This window comes from Dermacentor albipictus, chromosome 1 (assembly GCF_038994185.2).
Source record: "Dermacentor albipictus isolate Rhodes 1998 colony chromosome 1, USDA_Dalb.pri_finalv2, whole genome shotgun sequence".
In the NCBI taxonomy this organism is placed as follows: Eukaryota; Metazoa; Arthropoda; class Arachnida; order Ixodida; family Ixodidae; genus Dermacentor; species Dermacentor albipictus.
Genome location: NC_091821.1, coordinates 422,247,456 through 422,271,803, shown reverse-complemented (window position 1 = coordinate 422,271,803; position 24,348 = coordinate 422,247,456). Strand labels below are relative to the sequence as shown.

At 49.5% G+C, this 24,348-nt stretch overlaps 1 protein-coding gene across 3 annotated transcripts in view; it reads left to right on the top strand.

Annotated features, from left to right (window-relative positions):
• The window catches only part of LOC135896802 (probable serine carboxypeptidase CPVL), a 29,622-nt gene extending 5,642 nt beyond the window's left edge, over nucleotides 1-23,980 (top strand). For all 3 annotated transcript variants that reach the window (XM_065425293.1, XM_065425304.1, XM_065425300.1), the window contains exons 2-6: nucleotides 1,620-1,968; nucleotides 9,331-9,588; nucleotides 14,052-14,314; nucleotides 21,530-21,706; nucleotides 23,836-23,980. In XM_065425293.1, the coding sequence (XP_065281365.1) occupies nucleotides 1,620-1,968; nucleotides 9,331-9,588; nucleotides 14,052-14,314; nucleotides 21,530-21,706; nucleotides 23,836-23,943 (1,155 nt within the window). In that variant the 3' untranslated portion in view covers nucleotides 23,944-23,980. The remainder of the gene's footprint in view (nucleotides 1-1,619; nucleotides 1,969-9,330; nucleotides 9,589-14,051; nucleotides 14,315-21,529; nucleotides 21,707-23,835) is intronic.
• The last annotated feature ends 368 nt before the right edge of the window (nucleotides 23,981-24,348 follow it).

Genomic DNA, 24,348 nt, shown 5'->3' with positions numbered 1-24,348 from the left:
AAGCGACGTCGCAGTAATTCGGAAAGCGCTCATTGTGTCCAAGGCCTAGTATATATTAGTATTCTGGTATTGAAGAGCTGGTACTCGCCACACCGGAAATGTGATTCTCGCGACGTGGTTTGAATGATTCGGGAATAATCAGTACGCACGTGCAGAGAAACCGCGAATGAATGTCATAATATGTATACTGCGGACGGTTGATTATAGTTTCCGCTTGTTGGGACGTGAACCGCTTGTTGGGACGTGAACAGCTGGCGCTGTCGAGCTAGGAGTGAATAACCATAGTGTCCATCACGCATAAATACATGAATGACTCGCTTCGCTCTTTTTGCTAAGCACAGGGCAACGATTGCGCATAACTTCTAAGAAGATATGTAATACGTGCTCATTTTCATTATCAAAAATCAAATTACGGGGCTTTACGTGCCGATACCACGATCTGATTATGAGGCACGCCGTAGTGGGGGACTCCCGAATAATTTGGGCCACCATGCAGGGGTTCTTTAGTGCACCTAATTCTAAGTACACGGGGGTTTTTGCACTCACCCCCCATCGAAATGCGATTGCTGTGGCCGGGATTCATTTTCATTAGCGTGTGTGCAAAAGTGCGGCTGCAGAAGAAGTCTGCATGGTACGTTTGCCCACATCTTAATTCTTGAAGTTTGGTTAATGGAGTTTTATCTCGCTAAGCGACACAGTCGCTCGCTATGAGGGCCGCCATAGTGGGGTACTTTGGAATAATTCTGACCATGCACCTGTAGGATTCTCGTGCACCCAAGGCACGGTACATTAGCGTTTTTGCATTTCAGCCCCATAGGTTAAAAAAAGTACATTGGGTTTAACGTCCCGAAACTGCACAATGGGTAATGACTTATAAGGGACGCCGTAGGGTGGTGGGGTCTGGAATAATTTCGACCACGCACGTGTGGTTCTTCAACAAACACCCAAAGTATATGCATACTATCGTTTCTGCATTCCGCCTCCGTCGGAATGCGGCCGCCGCGCCCGGGAATCGAACCCGCGACCTCGTGCCAGCAGCAGAACGCCATAGAACTCCGCGACGGATCTCAATTATCGAAGAATGTCGGGACCTAAAACGGAGAGGGGTGGGTGCGGAGGCATTGCACTAGTTTACTTGGGGAAACACTAATAGGTCCATACTCCGTACTGTCTGCCTTTGATAGGGCGCGTTGAAGACAGAGACCACTAAGAAAAAAAAAACACATTCAGCAAGCTCGGAAGCCTATAGTGTGAAGAATTAAGTGGATCCGGCAATAGTGGTTGATCTATATATACAGAGGAGACATTGAACGGGGCTAAGCCTGCGAGCCCAACTCTCAATTCTGATCAACCATCACATATGATGGGTATACTTCAGGAACTTGGTTTTCGAGTCATCAGGTACGCGAGGGAGGTGACCTGTAAAAGGTACCCAAGCGAAACTATAGAGCTCTGTCATTTCACCTGGGTCACGTAGGTGGACAGCTGGATGTAGTGTAGTCCGGTCATCTGGATATAGCAGTGTTTACTTTCTCCCTGCGCACCACAGTAGTGCACGCGCGCTTGTTTACGGACAAGTACAATGCTTACCAGCCATACCGCGTCCATCCTCTGTGCAGAAGAAGCACTCGGGAAGCGCGGCTCCGCTGTTGCTGTGGCTTCAGGGCGGACCAGGCGCGCCGTCCATGATGGGGGCGCTGGTGGAGCACGGTCCCCTGCGCGCCGCCGCCGACGGCACGGCCACCTTCCGGGCGCACACGTGGGCCCAGGAGGCGTCGGTGGTGTACGTGGACCAGCCCGTGGGCACGGGCTTCAGCCACTCGCACGACGGCGTCGACAACCACTGGTACTGCGCCAACGCCTCGGACGCAGCCGCCGACCTCTACGAGTTCATGGGCCAGTTCTGCGTCATCTTCGCTGCCGAGTGTCACCGCGCGGACTTCTTCATCGCCGCCGAGAGTTACGCAGGCACGATAAGACAATGCGATAACAGGACGCGCTGGTCAGCGCGTACCTCAATCATTGATTGGTCTGATACGTTAAATCTTCAGAAGGCGGTGCGAGCAATACTAATGCGCAGAGCGAAGACAGGACCCAGGAAGGACGTAACGGCCGCGTCTTCTTGCGTCCTGTCTCGCAGTTCGCGCTACTGTATCTATAGTGCAGACCGCAAGCAACTCGCCGAGCAACAGGGCTTTCGCGTGTTGGCATAGACGTGCTATCTCGTTGTACTTTTCCACAACGCCACTGCAAAGGCTAATTTATTATATATACCGTCAACGAAAATCAAACGGTTGTGTTTAACGTCCCAAAGTCAAACACGGGCCCCCAGAGACACCGCAGTGGGGGCGCTCCGGATTAATTTCGACCACCTGGCCCGTGTTCTTCAACAGGATGAACCAGAATTGAAGCTTATTGTACTGTCTGGCTCGACAATAGGAATGGTAAAGTAGAGAGATAGACATGCATGAAAAGAAAGACACTGTGAGTACGTGTCTTACGCCTTCCTGTCGCCCCTGTCTTTCGCGTTAATTTACCACTCCTAAGTAAGTACACGAGCGTTTGCGCATTCTGCTCCCCCGTCGGAATGCGGCCGTCGGGAGTCGAACCAGCTACGTCGTGCTCAGAGCCCGTTGCCATAGTCATCAGTGAACCACTGCCGCGGGTTTGTTTATATGATATACTGCAGTCCCAACGCAAGATCCAACCAGGAAGAGCAAAAATGCACAAATGATAAAAAATAAAAGATTAGATAGATAGATAGATAGATAGATAGATAGATAGATAGATAGATAGATAGATAGATAGATAGATAGATAGATAGATAGATAGATAGATAGATAGATAGATAGATAGATAGATAGATAGATAGATAGATAGATAGATAGATAGATAGATAGATAGATAGATAGATAGATAGATAGATAGATAGATAGATAGATAGTACCATTTTTATGAAGAGCCCAAAGTAACACTACTGAAATAATGTGTTGTGTATTTCAACGTCGTTCGTCCTTTGCGCGCTACTACTAGTCTCGCAATTAACATTTGAAGTAGTGAATAAAACAGTAAAAGCTAAATCTAAAAGCTTATCGTACATCATTAAATAAAACGAGAGACGGCGTTTACTGCACGGAAGAAATACCACGCTAAGGCATTTCATGCAAGTGAATACACAAAAGAAATCAAGACACGTGAAAGAAAAAAAGAAGGTGGAACGCATGGAACGGAAGTGGCTAGAAATAAATTGTGCAAATTCTTGGCGTTACTAAACAGACAGATCGAGGAGCATTCGAGAACGCTCGTGAAACAGCAGTGGGACGAAGTTTGCCACTTGGCAGACGGCAGAATCAAACATGGAGGCAGTTGGAACATCCTCAAACATCTATTGAACGAGAGCGACACTAAGTCAAACAAGAGAACAGCAATTACAAAACTGGTACATCAAGTCAGCCAGTGCACGACTCGGGAGGTAGTCATGAGGCAGCTCGCGGACAAATATCTCCCGCTCGAACAACCGGGCGATAGCGACGAACGCGTGGAGTACATGGGAGGACCGTGCGAGGAAATGGACCGCGATTTCACCGAGGGTGAGGTACGGGCCGCCCTCCATGGTCTCTCTAGTAGATCGGCAGCCGGACCCGACGGTATTACCAATAAACTCTTAATGAATCTAGACGATGAGTCGATCACTTTCCTGACGGATCATTTCACCGAGTTGTGGAGAAAGGGAGACTATCCGGAGGAATGGAAGATAGCTAACACCATCCTCATACCGAAACCGGGCAAACCACTCCATCTGGATAACCTACGTCCAATATCGCTTACATCGTGCATAGGTAAAGCTATGGAACACGTTATTCTTAACAGACTCACTAGATACGTCGAGCAAAATGACATACTCCCGTATAACATGATCGGTTTCCGCCCCGGACTATCGACTCAGGACGCCATGCTCCTGATCAAACACCAGCTCATACACGTTAGCCCGGTGCACGCGAGAGCGATTCTGGGACTAGACGTCGAAAAAGCTTTCGATCGCATACAGCACAAGGCCATCCTCGAGGTCCTGTCCGAGCTGGGGTTGGGCGAGAGGCTATACAGTGTAGTCAAGGCGTTTCTGGGCGGTAGGCAAGCAAGCCTCACGCTAGGTGAACTAAAATCAAAGGTGATGAACCTGGGAAACAGGGGCACCCCGCAAGGGGCCGTACTTTCGCCCATGCTATTTAATCTAGCAATGACCAGAGTCGCGAGGAAACTGGAGAGCATAGAAGGTATACACTTTGCAATATACGCCGATGATATAACCATATGGAGCGCCAACGGTAACGTAGGCCAAACGGAGACCAGACTGCAAGAGAGCATACACGCCGTGGAAAGCACGCTAGGCGAGATGGGACTCAACTGTTCGGCGGCAAAGTCGGATCTTTTGGTCCTAAAACATCGACGCAGGGGTCGAAGACCCAGGGGCTACGTCCCCGGGGAGGAACCCAAGATTATGTTACGCTGTCACGACGGATCCGCGATCAGGCAGGTGGAAAATATTAAAGTTTTAGGCTTCCACATAGCAGCGGGAGGTACCAACCTGAATGCCATTCAGCACATTTCCAACAAGACGGACCAAGTCATCAGATTACTAAGGAGAATCAGCAACAGACACAGAGGCCTGGGTGAGGACAGCGCTCTAAGGCTAGTGCATGCCTTCGCTCTATGTCACTTCACCTACGTGGCAGGTCTATTTAAATGGTCGCAGGCCGAGCTGAACAAGCTAAACACTCTGATCAGAAAGTTAGTGAAGGCTACCCTAGGTATACCCATCAGCACCTCGAACGTGAAGCTCATGAACCTAGGCGTGCACAATACGATAGAAGAGATGGCGGAAGCGCAACAGATGGCGCAGCAGGAAAGACTGACGAAAACGCGAGCGGGCAGGCTTATACTCAAAGCGATAGGGACAGACCCAAATAGATCAATGAACCCGAAGGAATCCGAGGTAGAATTGAGCGCGAAACTTAGAGACGCGATCAGAACCACCCCCCTCCCGAGAAATATGCACCCGGAACACAATGTTAGCAGGAGAAAAGCGAGAGCGAAAGCTTTGTTGAAAGAAATTGAACAGCTAGGACAACAGGCGGCCCTTGTAGACGCTGCCTGGGTCAAAGGCAAAGAGGCCTACACCGCCGTGGTGGTCGACAGCCGGGGCGAGGTACGGGACGCCATCACCATCTTCACTAAGGATTCCACGGTGGCGGAGCAAGCCGCGATTGCTCTAGCCATCAGGAACCGTAAATGGTCTTTCATCTATAGCGATTCCAAAGCAGCAATTAAGAGCTTTGACAAAGGCTATGTAGCTGGGACTGCGGCTAAAATTATCGACAAGGTCGAAACTATCAAAACTGAAATCCGATGGTTTCCTGCACATATGGGACAAGTGGACGAGACTCGGCCCAACCTCAACGAGGTGACGAACGACCTGGCACGAGGACTTGCTTGCCGTGCCGGTCAGAACCGAACCGACGCCCACTACCATTCCGGGGAACATAAAGATCACTTACTAACTTACAACGACATAACTAAATATTACTACTTGGGGCGTAGGCAATTCCCTCTGCCACACGTAAAATTGAACAGGGCTCAGGCAGTGACGCTACGTTTACTGCAAACCGGGACGTACCCCACTCCGTATTTCATAAATAAAATTCACCCAGAAAGAGAAATTAGGACAGAATGTAACGTGTGTGATGGCATCATTGACATCAGACACATGCTGGCGGGCTGTCCCGCGACTCTCACCGACCCCGAAGAAAAATGGGTTTACTGGCACAAGTTCATAAGAAGCTCTTCATATCAAGATCAGCTACGGGCTGTCCAGAGGGTCCACGATGACGCCATAAGGCTCGGCCTGGCGGTGCCGACGTGGACGCGGCCCGCCTCGGTCTGAAAAGACCGGGCTTCAGGACGCTAATAAAGTTTTGTGAATGAATGAATGATTCTTGGCCAATCCCCCAGGGTGCGTACGAGCCATATTTTAGGGACATCATCATCGTCGTCGTCATCATCACCCACGTACTGTGGAAATCGACGTTATGCGAATCATTCTGCAAGTACCTGGCTGTATATAGCATTGTTTGGGGTATCCGCAAAGGTGATACCAGGTGCACCAAAGCGCTTGTGTAAATTGAGTAGCTGCGTGAGTCGTGAGCGTGCGGCACTTGCTCGTGACGACAGCAGCGCGTCGACGACGACCACGTTAAAGACGGTCGTACGGCGGCAACGGCATGATTTCCAAGCCGACCGTTCGACGCGAGCTTACATGGCACTTGTTGGTTTCCACATGGGTAATGTAGGAGCGTAAACGAGATAAACACAGGTTGCGAGGTCATCGGCGACTACGTGTTATGCAATCGTACGTATCTATATGGCTATGTGTCACGTGGGGCATTTAAAACGGCGATTACGTGTATACTATACGGAGAAGAAATGTTAAAGCATGATTAACTTTGGCGACCACGAAGTCAGCACAACTTCCCACAATTTCTACCTAGCGCGCTCCGAGAAATGAGATAATGTATCGATGAGAGTGGGCCGGTCCCGGAGATAATGCATTCTAACACGGCGCCTCAGAGCGCGATCTGTCGCGCGCAAGGAAAGAAGACGAGGGAATGGAACGGGGCTCACGGGCCAAGTGCTTGAGTGAGCCAGTTCGATTGCAGGTGTCCCGAATGCACCTTTTGTTTTGTTTGTGCTGTTCAGTGTGGCAATAAAGAAGAAAAAAAGAAGAAAAAAAAAGAGAGAGAAACGATCGTGACTAATGGTTAGAGCACCGGACTGCTGTGCTCGATGGCAGAGATTTGGCTCCGTCACATTATTATTTCCTTTTTATTAAAGCGAGGCTAGACAGCAACCTACATATACCTGCCTATACCTATTTACCTAACTACCGCAAAGTGCCAAGAATGAGGCACAGAATGCTTCGCAATAGTAGTAGTAGTAGTAGTAGTAGTAGTAGTAGTAGTAGTAGTAGTAGTAGTAGTAATAATAATAATAATAATGATGATGATGATGATGAAAATGTAGCGCAAAAGAAGAACGTGCAGCGTTTCCCTATGCCCAGAGCGCTGTCTGCTACGGCGCTGCGCTCCTGAACACGAGGTCGCGGGTGCGAATGGAGGCGGAATGCAAGATCACTCGTGCACCGTGCATTGGGTGCACGTTAACGAACCTCACCTGGTCAAAATTAATCCTGGAGTCCCCGCCCTAGCTACTATGGCGTGCCCCATAGCCATACCGTGGCTTTTGCACGTACGTAAAATCCCGGATTTCTTTTATGCGAAGCATATTACGAGAGCTCAACCCAGCTCCACAGGCGCGGCGGTGTCGCCTTGAAACCACGTGACACCGTGACGTCACGACAGAGGAGAAGTGGCTTTGGCTCAACTCTTGCAAGACGGGCTGGGTGGGAATCGAACCAGGGTCTCCGGAGTGTGGGACAGAGACGCTACCACTGAGCCACGAGTACGATGCTTCAAAGCGGTACAAAAGCGCCTCTAGTGAATGCGGTGTTGCCTTAGAAACGAGCTGTTTCTAAGGCGTGCGTCTCTTGCTCAGGCGCACATTTCGTTGCCGCACCGAACGCTGCTTTGCTCGACGCTCACCGCGTCCAATGCGGGGCGCGTAGTCGCTGCCCTGTAGCCCATTGTCTTACACTCCTTGGCGGGTCGACGGGAAAGCTGTCGCGTTCCACTCTTGAAGGCGAAGCAGTAATGCATGAGTTGTTTCTTCGTCTAGCCGAACCAAATATAGCCAAGCAACAGCAGTTCACCAGGCTAAACAGTGGTTCAGCAACTAAAATAAAGGCTAGTATGCTTCGCATCCTGGGCTTAACCTTACCTAAGCCACAGCCATTTTTTTCTTTTACATTGATGACGGGTGTAATGACGTCTGTGCGTATCCCCATCCGAAACAAAAGGCGTGTTTCCCAGCTTAAGAAATTTTCCTTCACACATTCTTTTATGGAATATATATCAACTCTTTTAGGCCTCTTATAGAAACGTCACATTAAGTTCACAGAACCCTCCAGTCCACTGCGAACTCATTAACACTAGCAAGGCGCTCTTTGGCCACACCTGGCCCTTGCGTCATTAAACATTCATTCATTCATTCGTTCACACATTCGTGCACGACATGCGAATTTCTTCTTACTCCGCCCGTTGACAGAATCAAATAACATCTAGCCGCATAGCTCTCTCTCCCTCTCTCTCTCTTATATCACCGCGGAAGCACGATATTCAGAAGAAGCCAACTACCAGAGTAGTTTAGCCATAGTATATCACAGTGAATGTTCGATGCGCCATGAGTCATCGGCCTGCACCTTTGATGCAGTCGTTCTTTTACTCACCTTCGCGCGTTGTTACAACCGTGTAAGTTGATTGCTTCGATTTACGGCAAAATTAGATATACCCATATATCCGGATTCTCCTGTAGCCGGCAGGCCCGCGCAGCGGTCCCCAAGTACTCCCTGCCGGTCGCTGCATGGAAGACGACCGCTGCGCGCTGAAACGCGTCCTGCAGGACCTTTAATAAAGTTTATACAATCCAATCCAATTCGGCGAGAATTACGGACAGTAGTAGCCTGCCGGCGTTTGCGGTTATCATGAGCTGACGTTTTGAAACATGGTCCTAGTCTATTGTTTAATGAGCAGGGACGTGCGTATATTCAGAATTTACAAATTCCGAATACGAATCGAATAGTTCTTGCTGTTAGATTCGTATGCGAAAGAACTATTCGATTCGAGTTTCAAGTTTATTTGTTTTGTGCATAGTTGAAAAATACATTCGTGACGTCACAGAAGGAGATCCGAGAGCACAGGGCTGCATTCGATTCGAAAATTCCCCATTAAAGATAGTCGAATATGCTTTTCCTACAGGAATATAAACGATTACAACACTCACTGGAATCTCGAGGGAGAGAAATTGATGAAGTGAGGGCGGTTCCGAACGATTATGCTGCAGAAGGAGCTGTGGCCGTTGTGCGGAGGCATTTTGCAGTTCCCTATCGAATAGCACTCAGCAGCTGACTGCCACATAACAATACAGTTGTTTCTCATTTATATGCTTCTTTCATTCCTTCTTTCTTTCTTTGTTTCTTCATTCTTATATTTCTGCCTGACGTACTACACACAAAGGTTACATTTCCCGTTGCTTAACTAGAAAACATTAGATATCCTATTCAATATTCCATTCCATATTCGAAGTCTACTTCTTTCGAATATTCGCGTACCACTCGATTCGGGAATAGTATAACGCACGAGCTTTTTCTGTCCGCTGCAGCCAAGTTCGCGATCGCACTGGCGACCATGATGAAGATGATGCGGGACGAAGACTCCCTGCCGCGGCTCAGCGGCCTCGTCCTGGCCAGCCCGTTCGTGGACCCGGAGAACCAGCTGGACAACAGCGAGCTGCTGCACCAGACCGGGTTCCTGACGGACGTCCAGGCGGCGCTGCTCTGGGAGCAGTACAACCGGGTGGCGCGCCTCATCCGCCGCGGGAACTACACGGCCGCCAAGGACCTCCTGGAGGACATCATAGGTGCGCCTCGTGCATTTGGGCAAGCTCACGAAACGGGTCCATTGGAACCGAGTCTATATTAGCGCAAGAGACGAGGGCGAAGACAGACGGCGCCGCCAGCGTTTGCAGATGAAGTATTGTTCTCGAAAGTACCTATTAAGGAGGTGAAGGGAGACTGAAGAGAAACACTAAAGCAGTTTAGACTGATAAAATATTCTATCAAAACTCTTCAGTTCCGTTAATTTCACCGTAATGGCTCGATTACTAGAAGAGAAAATGAAGGTCGAAGTTCCACATATTAAGAAAAAAAGAAGAAACTTCGTGCCGAAACCACTGCGCTATAACGTCGTTGTGACGTCACGGATTTCAATCTAGAGTCTCGTATTCGGGCCGCGTTTATAGTCGTTCATATGTAGATAGCCCAGGGATCGCTAAGAGGTGTGTAGAGGGGAAGCAGTCCACTGAGTAATGTACATCCTAACTATCTCACTGTTTTGGATGCCAAGCCAGGTTAAAGTACGTAAATATGACATCAGCCTAGCGTCATTCACTTGCGCGCCACGTCATGCTGTCATGCTAATAACGGGCATGCCATTCGTCACTTGGAAGTACCGGGCTCGCAGCGTCAAATAAAGGAAATGCGGACAGGACAGATGACGATTATCGTTGTGTGGCAATATACGATCCAAAGGGTGTAATTTTGCTTAACCCTAAAACCAGTTGCACCCTTTGGGGTGTGCCACACAACGGTAATCGTAATCTGCCTTGCTTGCATTTCCTTTCTTGAAAACGCTGAGCTCGCTGCTTTCATGTCGAGAATACTCTGTCATACTGATAACGGGCATGCCGCGTTCGTCACTTGAATTGAATTATGGGGTTTTACGTGCCAAAACCACTTTGTGATTATGAGGCACGCCGTAGTGGAGGACTCCGGAAATTTCGACCACCTGGGGTTCTTTAACGTGCACCTAAATCTAAGCACACGGGTGTTTTCGCATTTCGCCCCCATCGAAATGCGGCCGCTGTGGCCGGGATTTGATCCCGCGACCTCGTGCTCAGCAGCCCAACACCATAGCCACTGAGCAACCACGGCGGGTGGTCACTTGGAACCATCGGGCTCGCGGCGTTAAATAAAGGAAATGCGGATCCCGCATTTCCAAACCGTACATAAAGGGTTGTGGCGCCGTGATTAAAGAACGTTAGCTGCTCTGCCACCTTTCTGCCGTCTGAATATTTAGACATCATGGATTGCAGTGAATGGTTTTCGAACCATCACTTTGCTGTGACCATATTTGCTTGTTTCTCACCTCGAACAGAAACACCAGTTAATTGCAGCGTACACTGGTTAACTTGAGTGGAACAAGAGCAATCGCAAACTCAAGAAACGTGGAACAGCGATGTAATTTTCGTTAGTCACTATATACAGGGTGTTTCAGCGAACACTTTAAAAAATTTTAAAGGTTGCCTGTGGCAGATAGCGCAATTCTAGTTTATGAGCTGGTCTATACTCGAAGCGGCGGACACTACTTGCAAAAAAAAAAAAAAAAAATTGAAATGGAAAATCGAATAATTAACAAGAATTCACTAATTAACTTTTAGCTTATTATCTTATGACCCATATTGCCATTTACAAATTCTAGCAATGGACTTCTCAAGGCGGATCCACTTGGAACGAATCCTCAGGAAGACACACGAGTTTCGATATCAAAATTCCCGAACTTTAGGAGAAATGCATTGGCGTTCCAGTTACTTATTTGCTGCAGTGCATAAAACGGCGTTTTGTTAGCAAATTAACTGGAACGCCAATGCATTTCTCCGCAAAGTTCAGGAATTTATATCTCGAAACTGGTGTCATCTTGAAAACTCGTTCGCAGTGGATCCGCCTTGCGAACTCCACGGCTAGAATTTGTAAATTGCAATATGGGCCTAATGTAATTAGTTAAAAACTTAATTAGTGACTTCTTAATAATTAGTCTATTTTGCATCTCAATTTTTTTGTGTAAGTATTGTCCGCCGCTTCGAGTAGATTAGCCCATGAACTAGAATTATGATATCTGCCACAGGAAGCGTTTAAAGATTTTTGAAAGAGTTCGCTGAAACACCCTGTATAGGGATACTTGCTTAGGTGCTATGCTTCCTCCTGAGATATATCAGAGAGTGAAAGAAACGATTGATCAAGGGGTTTAAGGGTTACGGCGAAACGCACACAAAGAAAACGGTAGTCGGAAAGGTCGATTACAGTCTCCGACTACGATTGCGCTCGCCGATCGTCCAGCAGTGCAAATAGTTCTGTTTGTATTTGTGGTCGTTAGAAGAGAGAGGGGAGAATAAAATTAGGCCTGGCCGCACTGTAATTGCTTGGCCAATGGCTGACATCTAAACATCGGCCTAGAAAAGCGGACACAATTAGTGGAAGTAGGAAGATAACGAATAACGAAGACGTGAAAATATAGTATAGCTAGTATAGCTAATGTAGTAGTATAGTATATAGTATGGTATAGCTAGTATAGTTCCGCGCGCGAGCCGTTTGTCGGGACCGCGTTTGCTTGCGCACCGTTCGTGTGAGACCAGCTCCATAAAAGTGCAAAATATATCTGTTAATTCTCCTAGGGCTGCAGTGGTCAACGCCAACAGAGTCAAACCGTTTACGAGAAACGGGAACGAAGTCGTTCCGAAAGACCGCGTCATCTGTACCCTGCGCGACCCCCGGGGCAGCTAGCCCTCAATGGCCACCGTCGTTATGACGATATGAGGGGGTTCCGGCGAAGGACGCGGTTTGAACGTTTCGACGAGCGCCGTGCGGGAAGTACCCTTTGTTCCCAGGCGTCGAGCTACGCGCTGTCGGGCCCCTTCTCAGGAACGCCCAGGTAACTGGCCGCGGTCGCGTCACAACGACAGTCTCAAACGCTTAACGTCTAGGTGGGGTCTGTTCAGCGTGGGGCTCTTCGTCTTCGAATGGTCGGGGGCGTATGCGACGTGCGGGCGCTCACGTATGCACAGGTGATTTCGTGTCCGGCGAGTCGGGCTAGTCTAAAGAATAAAAAAAATGAAAAGGGAATTGTGTGTGTGTGTGAGAGAGAGAGGGAGAGAGAGAGATACAGAGAGAGAGAGAGAGACGGTGGGGGGAGGAAGAGGAGAAAAATAAGGAGAAAAGAAAAAGAAATAACGAAGAGGAAATGAGAGGACAGGGACACGTACGCCTACATTCGCGCAGTGCCTGTCAAAATCAAGAAGAGAAGAAAGACCAGAAGGCCGAGAAAAGTGGGAGTCACGCACTCCCAGAGCTGTGCCTTTAAGCAGATATTGCTGAAAATGCGCGATGCGCGTTTACGTATAGCCTTCGACACTATACGCGCGCGAGCAATTTTTCATTCCGGGCAACATTATTCGACGCACTTCAGCCTGGTGGCAGGCTTCCTCCCCGCACGTACACCTCTTTCCCGTTAGCCAATGTTAGCCAATGAGAGCAACTCTTTTGCTAACGCAGAACACCGCGATAGGTATCAAAACGCCATTATTTGCGAGTTGGTATACTGTACACCGTTTCCATTGTCGAACGTTACATTTCTGCTGCAATGTGCGGACGTGCCATTGATAGTTTTCGTATTATATAATTGGCCGGAGGGAATGGTCCATGAAACGTACGTTTAACGCGGGAGTGCTGTTCTATTATTCCCCATACTCGTAATGAAAGTGGGACGAGTATATGTAGCCATCGCGAAGACGAAAGAACACGGTACGCATGTAAAGGGTGCGCAAGGCGAGATCACGCCGTCCTCAGCGCAAGGACAGACAGCACACGACAACTCTTGCCTGTTCTCAATTGGCACTCGTGTATAGTCGGAAGCCCTTTGCGCGAATATATACTTGTATGGCATAAGGATCTTCTGAAGCAGCATCGATAGCTAGGCAAGTTATTTCTGAAGCATGCTGTAACGGTGGCAAAATACGCGGGACCACGACGAGCGAAGCTTGCCGTGTAATTTGCGCCGTAGGGGTTTTCCACTGAAAATGCAACTGTGGAGTCTACCTTAATGTTCCGTTTGCTACCCGCGTTTTAATAGACGAGGGGTACCTATTTATTTATCAGTCATCACTGTAGAACTTTGCGTTCAAACCTCGCTTGCTGATTTCTGCAAAGTAATAGACTTTGTGCTGAAAAACTTGCTTCATATGTCACCAAAAGACAGCTAACCGTTCTCTAAGGCAGCAGAGCAGGAAAGACGAACAACACAAGAATATAAAACTGACGTCACGAGCATTCATGTCACATGCGCTCTTGTGTACCTTGTCTTTACAGCGCTGCTGCCTTGGTAAATCGAACCATCCAGCCTATCAAATCGTGCTGACAGTTCTCCGACGCGAATCGGGCGTTCTCTTTCGTACTGGTCCACCCTGTACACGTCTGCTCCCCTAAACATGCTTATATGTGATCCCCGGCATGTTAGATATCTCAATGACTTAATCTATGGCGGGTGTTGCAGACGGCAACCCGACCGTGTCGACGACGCTGTTCGGCAACTTGACGGGCCTGCGGCAGGCGTACGACCTGGACCTCACGTACTCTCCGGCCATCTTCACCGTCTACGAGGAGTTCGTGGATCGGGCCGAGGTGCGTCGCGCCCTGCACGTGGGCCGCCGGCTGGTGTTCATGCCCGACGGCGATGCCGTCACGCACAGCATGTACGCCGACATTCTGGTCTCGTACAAGCACCAGCTGGCCGACCTCCTCGACCAGGACCTCAAGGTGACGGTGTCTCATGTACGGCTGTCGCCAGCATTGACTCGTACGAAGGGGCTGTCAGAGAGCCCGTATCACCAGCACGAAAACAATATTAGTAGAAAGAGAAATTGGCATCGCATCTGAAAGTAGCACAGAGAGAGAGAGAGAGAGAAGATGCATAGAAAGGCAAGGAAGTTAACCAGAGATAGTTCCGGCATGACTACTCTCCACTGGGGAAGGGGCGGGGTACAAAAAGGGAAAGAGGAACGCAGACGAAGTAAACCGCGTACATATAGTTTAGCGGTAGCAGCGACAGCAGGCAGCGTTCTCAAACTCTATTATGCAAGTCGGTAGACCTCAGTAACTTCAGCAAAGAAAAAAATCACCGCCCTAGCACTCCATATCCGGTTAACCATTGCAGCCAAGCTGAAACGTGCGGCCCCGGTGTTTATCACTGGGTTAATGCCGACGGTTCATTAAACGACGGCTTGGTAGTCTTCCAGATCCTCGGTACGCAGTTGCTGGTGGCGCTCGGCTGCACGAGCTTGTTCTTGTGCCTAAGCTGCAGCATCGGCACGGCGTAGACGAGCTCGTTCCCGGTTCTGCCCGCGGCGTTGCTGATCGAAAGCTGCCGGCTCCTCAGGAGTACGTATGACGCGTGGCCTACCCATTTCGGAGCCGGAAAGAAACTTCTGCGCTCGCGCTCGGCTGCGACAGAGAGCAAAGGCGTCACTACTGACGCAGCCAATCGCGCGCCTCTCTCTCTCTCTTTTTTTTCGCGTATGCCCATAGATTTGCACCGAAGGAGTTTTCGGCATACAGGCGGCAGACGGAAGGACGGTCGAATCGGCTAGCCATATACAGACTCGCTGTAAAAATTATGCAGATTCAACGCAGATCTTGGAATCTGTGTGAAGCGAAGCTTTCGTGAAGTGGTTAATCAAATGCAGTATATTTGCCTATTTTCATTTCTGCGTCTTTGGCGTAAATTAAGGAAACCGGCGCACGCGCATGTGCGTGCACTCGCGCACCCGTGCTATACGCAGTGCGACACACGCGCCAATCATCTCAAAGTGGGCGTTGGCAAGATAGAAGTTTACGTTCAATTGTGTCCAAATGGGCAGATCACTGGGCTTCTATGCTGGGGTCCGAGGTACGATACCACCACTGGGTACATAGATAATCTTTTTTAATGCGATTAGCATTATTCGCGTATACTTCGCGCACTTTCAGCGTGTTAACTTTATCTATCTATGCCTCTGATCGTTTTCCCGCCAACCTGGGTCACTGAGTAGTCGATGGTCAAATGGTTAGAGCATCGGGCTGCTCGTGCTGAGGAAACAGGGTTCGGGACCAACCGTCGGACCAGCTTGGGTCAGTGGGTATGCGGGCGTGTGGCCCTATTTGTCTGTTCTTACACGAACCTCTTTCACGCTGACACGGGTCACTGGGTTGCGAGAATGGGCATGTCTATTCAATGAATGATGAATCACTTTGACGCCGACTTGGAGCAAGGCTCCGAACGTGGACAACCCCCGACCCGTCTCTCTCACCTCCTGCGTCGGGAAAGTGGCGGAGCACGTCGTCCTCAACATACTGAACAGATATCTAGAAGAGAACAACATCTATACTCACAACAGGATTGGCTTCCGTGCCGACCTCTCGTCGCAGGACGCCATGAAGATGATCCAACATCAAATCATCGACGGAAGTACCAGGGACACCAGGGCCCTGCTCGGACTCGACCTCGAGCTGGGCCCCAGACTATATAACTACGTCCGTTCGTTTCTGACGGGGAGGAAAGCGAAGCTGCGGATCGGCGACTTTGTCTCCGACGAGCTGCTCCTGGGCCCATGGAGCACGCCGCAAGGCTCGGTCATCTCGCCTGCTCTCTTCGACATCAGCATGGTCGGCCTCTCGAGGAATCTGGCCCAAGTATAAGGTATCAAACACACCATCGACGCCGACGAAATTACGATCTGGTGCACCGGCGGTAGCGAAGGGCAAGTGGAAAGCGTCATGCAAGAGGCGGTAGACGTCACGGAGAAATACTTGCTACCCACCGGACTCAGATGCTCCCCAACCAAATCTAAGCCTCTGCTTTATAGAAAAGAAAAAGGCGGCAGACCTAAGGGCTGGAAACCGGTCTCGGAAAGTGACATTCACCTGTTCACTCGTAGCGGTGACCCGATATCCAAGGTCGACACCATCAGAGTCCTGGGTATGTTCATCAAATCAAGTGGCGGCAACGGCACTGCGTTGCGCAAGATCATTGCGAAGACCGACAATGCTTTTCGCCTCGTGCGAAGGGTCACGAACAGAAATCGTGGCCTCAAGGAGGACAACCTGCTTCGGCTCATCAACGCCTTTGTGCTGTGTCACCTCACCTACACGGTGGCCATGCACAACTGGCTCAGAGCCGAGCGGGAAAAGCTTAATGCCCTCATTAGAAAAATTCGTCAAGAGAGCCCTCGTTCTGCCCGTCAGAACGCATGCCGAGGACCTCCTTCGACTTGGCATGCACAACACCATGGAGGAGATAGCCGAGGCTCAGGAACGGGCCCAGCTAACTCGGCTGTCCACCAGCCGGCCGGCAGGCGTATTATCCTCGAGGAGATCGGAATTGCACCCACCAAGAATTTGGCTGAAAACACGCAAATCCTCAGAGAAATAGGGGAGAAGATCGTGGTCGCCCCTTTGTCCCGCAACGTTCATACCGTTCACAACGCAGGTCGTCGAAAGGAATATACTGAAGCAAATAAACAAGGACAAGATCGAAGCAAGCTTCGTGGACGCAGCTGCATACCGAGACGGCAAGGCTTTTGCGGTTTCCGTTGTGGACACAAGGGGCAAAGTCATCACCTGTGCTTACGTCCGGAAGACAAATCTCGAGGTGGCCGAGCAAGTGGCCATTGCACTCGCCGTGCAAGACGGTCGGAGAGAAAGGGTGTATAGAGATTCGAAAGTTGCCGTCAGAGCATTCCAGAAAGGCCGGGTAGCCTGACATGTAATTCAAATTCTGAAAGGCGTCAAACACGGCGACACCTCCATACACTCCATCCTTTGGTTCCCTGCACACGTCGGGGCGATTGAGGGGGTTCCTCTGAACCTCAACGAGTCTGCCCACGAGGCTGCGCGTGGCTTTACCGACCGCGCTGCTCTCGGATCGGGCGACTCTCTCCCCAGACACAGAGACGCTCCTATCACGCACAATGAACTTGCTAAATTCTTTTACTTAGACAGGAGGGTTTTCCCGCCACCTCACTCCAAGCTAAGCAGGCCGCAGGCGGTCACGCTCAGACTCTTGCAAACGAACTCCTACCCAAATCCGGCGTCCCTTAACAGCATATATCCCGAGATTTATCCGAATTGTTCTTGCGTGGCCTGTGGTGAGGTTGCTACTTTGCCTCATATGCTCTGGGAGTGCGGGTCGCTGGGCCCGAAGTTCACCAAGGAAGAGCGGGACGCGCTCCTGCGAAGTCCCGTCTTTGAGGACCAAATCCTGGCCGTCCAGCGCGCCCGCGATCGGGCCGGCAGACCAGATCTGTCAGTCCCATCGTGGGATTAGCCGGGTGCGCGTTTTATCACGTTTTGCTGGACCCAATAAAAGTTTGTTCACTGACTCATTCACTGGGTATCAGTGCCGCTCTTCAATGATCCTCTTTGTCGACTCTTTGTGGCCTCCTTGTCGACCCTCTTTGGTAACTATGTGCCACTTAGTAATATGTGCCGTCTATTCAATGGCTAAAATGGCTAAAAAAATCATTTAAAATTTATCCTCTACTTGGCCGAAATCGAACGTGCGTCATATACATTCAGACAAGCTTGTCTGAATGGATACTTACACAATCCACACGCCAACTTCGCGGCAGCGCCGCTGAATGATGCAGCGCGTTAAATGGGAAGCGCGAGCTATATGAATCCAGCTGCCGTGCACCGACTCATACGAAACACCTCTCTGCGGCGGCAATGCGGTGTGTCGCTAGATTGCATCAATGCTAATCGCATTATCGCGCCGGCATTCGTCGTGAGATTAGTTCTGCACGATATTTCCTTCTTCTTTAAGTGTTAGCTGTTCGGCAACAGCAGCAGCATCCATGTAGCATCCATGCAGCAACCGTTGTCAGGAAAGTCCTCGAGAGTTCGCAAGTTTCGCTGTAACACGTTGGCTATATAGCCTATCACTCTTTTGTTTAGATATAGGAGGAGGAATAAACTTTTATTGTACAACCAGCACTTTATGATGGCCGGGCCTAAGCCTCCCATGAAGGGACGTCGAGGGCTTGCCTCGCCGCCGCCTCACGGGCGTGCTGGGTCGCCCAGGTTTGGTCGTCGAAGGCGGAGCTCCGCAGAGCCTCATGCAACCTCGACGAGAGAGTCGTGGTGTTAGTCTGTGTGTACTGCGCTGGGCACTCCCACAGCATATGCGGAAGCGTAGCCGGGTGAATGCCACAGCACCGGCAGTTGGGGGTAGCGTAGACGTCTGGAAATATAAGGTGGAGGCGGGCGGGTGAAGGGTACGTTTTTGTTTGTAGCAGACGCAGGGTGGTAGCCTGCGCCCGGCGGGGGGAAGGTTCGGCGACTGAGGTGAAAGGTCTTAACGAGATCGTTATAACTTGTCAGATTGTCCCTGGTGTCCAACTCATCTTTTAGATATAGTGGCCTTTTTTTTTTCAGTCTCTCAACCACAGAGCAAGTTGCTTGCCTCTTGACAATATATAGCGCGGGCAGACACAAAGGAAGCGCGTGAATGTCTGTAGTTACAGCTGCACGTGTCAGAGCACGGACGTACAAAGGAAACCGGTACGGATTCCTTAGAAAGAAAGCTTCTTGTTTGTAAGAAAGCTTAGAAAGCTTCGTATTTCGCAAGAAAGATTCTTCCGGCGACCCAGCCTTTCCAGGACAGTCAGCATGCTAGGGGCGTATCAGGAGGATTAGCCGACATATCGATGCGTATGGACACTGAATTATTCAATATTTAGGTGGAGGAATGCGCTGTTGATGTTGAGGGTCTGATGAAATTTAGTCTGCTCCGGAAGAATATACACGAATGTTGGTAATCCATACTTATTTGAACAGCGCAAGCAGTATCATCGGTACTCCGTCCTCTGATAGCGCTACTCAGTTCAGTTGGAGAAAAAAAAAACATGAAGAACACAACACTGACGCCGGCCGCAGTTCAGTTGGAGAAAAAAAAAACATGAAGAACACAAAACTGACGCCGGCCGTAGTGAATTCTTTTTTTTTTTTTAACACTTGATGTTCCGGCCCGAACGCGAGTGTCGCGTTCACAAAGCCTTACTTACGAAGCTTGTGAAAAAATGGGGTGCGTGGCGTCACGCTTTTAATAATTTATTCAAGCGGCTCGGCGACGTCAGTTCTCCTTTCTTCGAGACAAGAGGAGTTCTGCCGGTTTCTGAAAAAAAATTTAAAAATGCGGTGGCACGTTATGTCGAACTTAGGCTTTCCAACCGTGGTCGCTCCGCCCGTTAACAAATTTATGTCGGCATCGCTTTGTGATCCGCTGCCCACATCGTATTAGAAATCCTGAAGCGGCGTCGAAATATCACTGTTCCACTTCTCGACATCCCCATGGCCTCGCAAGAGCTGACGTCGTCGACTGTTGGCGTAGAACTGATTCGTTTCTGAAACACAATGCGTACGAAAGCATCCGACCATCCATCATAACGTTCCAGATTGCCGTTCCAAATTGATAACTATAATCACGTTTTTCGTTCCACTATCGGCGCTTCTCGACCAACCCCTCACTATGTTTAATGTTTTAGCGGTGCTGCAGTAATTCAGTGCTGTGACATTGTGAGGCTGGATGCTGCGGATGGCCTTTTTGTAGACCACAAGAGTGGATATAAAACGTGAGCTAAAGCTTGAGCCTGAAAAGCGGAACACGCAATTAAAAAAAGGAAAAAATGGCCAGTCTTAGCTTGGTTAAGCCAAGAATGCGTTGCATATTGCGCGAGTTGGGGCCCAGCTTTTCCTTCGGCTGTCGTGACGTCACGTCACGTGGTTGCGCTAAAGGTCAATGGTGGCTGCCCGGCCGCGCCCAAGGGCTGAACTGAGTGATTGCAATATGCAACGCATAAAAATAGAAGAAACTTAATAACAAACATAGCAAACTTAAAAGAGAATAGACCCACATATGAGACGCGCAGCTATGAACAATGGCACATACCCTCAATGGTGGCTGCGCGGCCGCGCCCAAGGGCTGAACTGAGTGATTGCAATATGCAACGCATAAAAAGAGCCTCCACGATACCTCATAGAAATGTCAACAAGACATGTATACTTATACATTAAGTGCTGGCCGCCGTAATCAGCCGATTACTGGAGCGAGAATAATTCACGCGGAATGCCTCGAACATTATCCGTTTCGTTTATTGAGTACACATACTTCTACCCGTTACTAAATGCACACAAAGCGCACTGGTCCTACCAACTTTCTCCTCCGTACAATAATAAAATCGCAAATAAACAAAATGAATCCACTGTATAGCATAATCGCGCACTTATCCTTACACTCCTAGTTGAAATATATAATACAGTCTGGAGCTTTTATAACGAAGCATTTGGGACCTCCAAAATCCTTCGTTATACAGGTCAGTTCGCTGCTAAGACCGTGCACCCTACACTCGCAAAGGAACACACCAAGTATGTTCAGCAACGTTTATAAACTTAGTGAATGAAGCCACTAATTTATTTATTTATTTATACCGCTATATCTACTGCAGAGTATGGCCCTCCCGTGCGGTCTCCCTTTTTTCATTAACGAATTTATTATTATTATTATTATTATTATTATTATTATTACACTTGTTCTTTTTATTCGTTCTGTTTTCTTTGTTTGCTTAAATTCCCCTGGAGTGTTTTCCTTTTGGTTTTTAATGTTCGCGTGCTCCAGCATTCAGACCTTGGGGTTGTTCCTGGGCACGGTAAATGAATGAATGAATGAATAAATTATTATTATTATTATTATTATTATTATTATTATTATTATTATTATTATTATTATTATTATTATTATTATTACCGGCGCTCCATGAGCGCATCGCAGCTCAGCGGCGACGACGCTATTGATTCCGTTGTAACACAACAAATCATCCGTGATTTAGTGATTCACAGTGACTGTTTGTTAGAAGCTTTCGACTGCACAGCCGAGGAGAAGAGCACCAAGCGGTGTCCCCCTGATGAGTATATAGCTGGTGCGTGTGGTAACCGTTGCAGGTGCTGCTGTACGGGGGCCAAAAGGACCTGATTACCCCCTTCAGTTCCGTGGAGCGTTTCATGAAGACGCTGAGCTGGAAAGGCCAAATGGAGTACGCCACCACGCCGAGGCTGCCCTGGCGACTGGGCACGGACCAAGTGCTGGGCTACTACCGCCACGTGCATAACTACACCGAGGTAGGCATCGTGCGTCTTTCACTATGGGCTATCTATATCGGTATTTCCCTCATTAGCGGGCGTTTAGTACGCTGCTGAAAAAAAAAAGAAAGACGTTAGCACAGAATTTTACGGACATGCATGTTGATAGATCTTCACTGTCAATACACACTCTCTCCCTTTGCCTCTACTAGGCGCCGCGATACCCAACATATTCCTTCCCTGCGATTTTCCCATACCGGATCCAATTAAGGGGGGCCTCATTTTTACGTCACGAGCCCCGCCAGTTATGTTCGTTTTTTTCTTCGTTCATGAGCTACGCGACGCACTTCCAGGGGCGGTTTTGCGTATTCCGCATCGAATGATTTACCGGAGTGACGTGTCAAAATCGGTGAGGTTGCAGGCCACGCGTCTGACCTAGCCGTGCTTGTGCGTGTGACGTTGATTCTCCGACCGGAAGCGTGACCCCCTCGAGAGGAAGTGCGCGCGGGCTCTCGTTTGAAATTTCAGCTGTTTTTCGAGCCGTGCACATAGCGGTTCCGACACTCGGCACACGTGATCGCGTGCCTTATGAATCGCGCTTGCCTATTTGCAGTGAGTGAGTGAGTGAGTGAGTGAGTGAGTGAGTGAGTGAGTGAGTGAGTGAGACGTAAGCGAACTCCACGTCACCTGGCTAGTGCCCAAAATTGGTGAGGGGCCCTTTGCAGAGCGTGAATACGGCTAATCTCGGGCACCCGCTTACTATATCATTTTACACTGCGTTTCGAAGTAACGTGGCACTGAAGTGGAAGCGCATGGAGGCGTGCTCGGAGACTACGAAGGCGACGTCGCGCCGCAAAGACACACGCTGCCTAAGTGCATGCATTTACATGATTGCGTTCTTTATCGGCTGACCTATAGAACTCCCACTCAAGTAACACTTTGCTCCCATTTCCGTATTTTGTTCGGTGCCTTTGGCACCGTTCGATTTGTCCGGCCCACAAGCGCGTAGTGAGGCGTCGGTCCTTCTCTACGCGTGCACGTACGTGACTCCCTGATGCGTAGTTCGCCGGCGCGGGGTGCTTCGCGCATACTTGTTCTTGTTTTTCCTTTGGGAGCACGAAGAGAAGTGAGGCGCCCGTCTTCTAATCGAGGGGAGACACATTTGAAGTGACTTAGATACATTTATTGTTTTGTTATGACGTCGTACGTATACTGCATATCATACTGACCGCAAATAAAGACGGGGACAGCGGAAGAGAACACAAAAACAACACGGGCGGTAACTTACCGCCCGTGTTGAGTAATTACCCTCCGTGTTGTTTTTGTGTTCTCTTCCGCTGTCCCCGTCTTTATTTGCGGTCAACATGATATGCAGTAAACACTAACTAGGCCAAACTGAAGTTCTTCTGTCGTACGTATAGTAACCAAACAGTCAGTTGCGGACCGTCCACAAAGAGAAACTCAACGCATCGTCAAGCGCTATTATGGGCAAGTACTCTGTTCTCCTTTAGTTTATTATTTTGTTATTTCTCTCCTTGCCCACCGTCCACACATGCGACGCGTACCATGTTCATTACTGCCACGGGAACATGATAAGTTAGTGTTACACCCACGCCGCCACTGGAATACAGCTGTAATGTCCCCGTTGTGGCTATCGCTGTAACGCGGCTACGACCGCTATCGCAGGCATGTTTCCAAAGGTTGCTACTTGGGTCTGTTGCTGTGCCCAGTGGCGTAGCAACAGGGGGGGCCGGGGGGCCGTGGGCCCCGGGTGCAAGGGGCCAGTGAGGGCGAGGGGGGGGGGGGTGTCATATACGTCTGAAGACACCCCTCTTTCCGCCGGCTACACCCGGGGAGGGGGGTGACAGAAGACCTATGGGCCCCGGGTGCCAGACGACCTAGCTACGCCACTGGTTGTGCCATTAGAACCCGTAACGTTTCGCGTGGAAGACACGAACAGAAGCAAGGAACGAAGATACGCACTCAGCGCTGTGCGTGTATCTTCGTTACTTGCTTCTGTCCGTGTCTTTTACGCGTAACGTTACACGTACTAAGGTTTCCAAACCTGGTCTCGTGTTTCTCGCTCTGTTGTCTTTGCTGTAGTCTTTGCTATTGCAAATACTGTAAAACAATAACTTTGAGTGCACTTGGCACGCCTTCTCTCTCAGGTGCTGGTGAGGGGAGCTGGCCACGTGACAGCTTTCGACAAGCCCAAGGAAGTGTTGGCGCTCGTCACCAGGTTCATCTACGGCGCGCCGATCGACGATGCACGCTAATCGCGTCGCCGAATAAACTGGGTCGCCGGCTATCAAAGCGCCACCTTCGGTTTTGCGACGAATAAGACGAAGTCTATAGCAGCACTGGTATCCGCTGGCTCACGCCAGCAATTTGTGGAAAACAACTTCAGTTTGACAAGCATGCGCGACGTGACATCACGCGGTCGCGTACGACTGCGGGTCACCGATGTCGGTAGCGCATGCTTCGGTATATCGACCCTTGCATGTTGTGACAATAGTCAGGGTCGATCATTTTCCGGGCTGTCACATTCAATGCGCGATGACTGGCTTCAAACAGATGCCACAGAAAGAGTGGTACACATCTCACCTGCTGTACTTGATGCTGCGCAATCGGGCATGGTGCATGTAACGGTGTAACCGTCCAGGGAGCATTTCTTGCTAGCT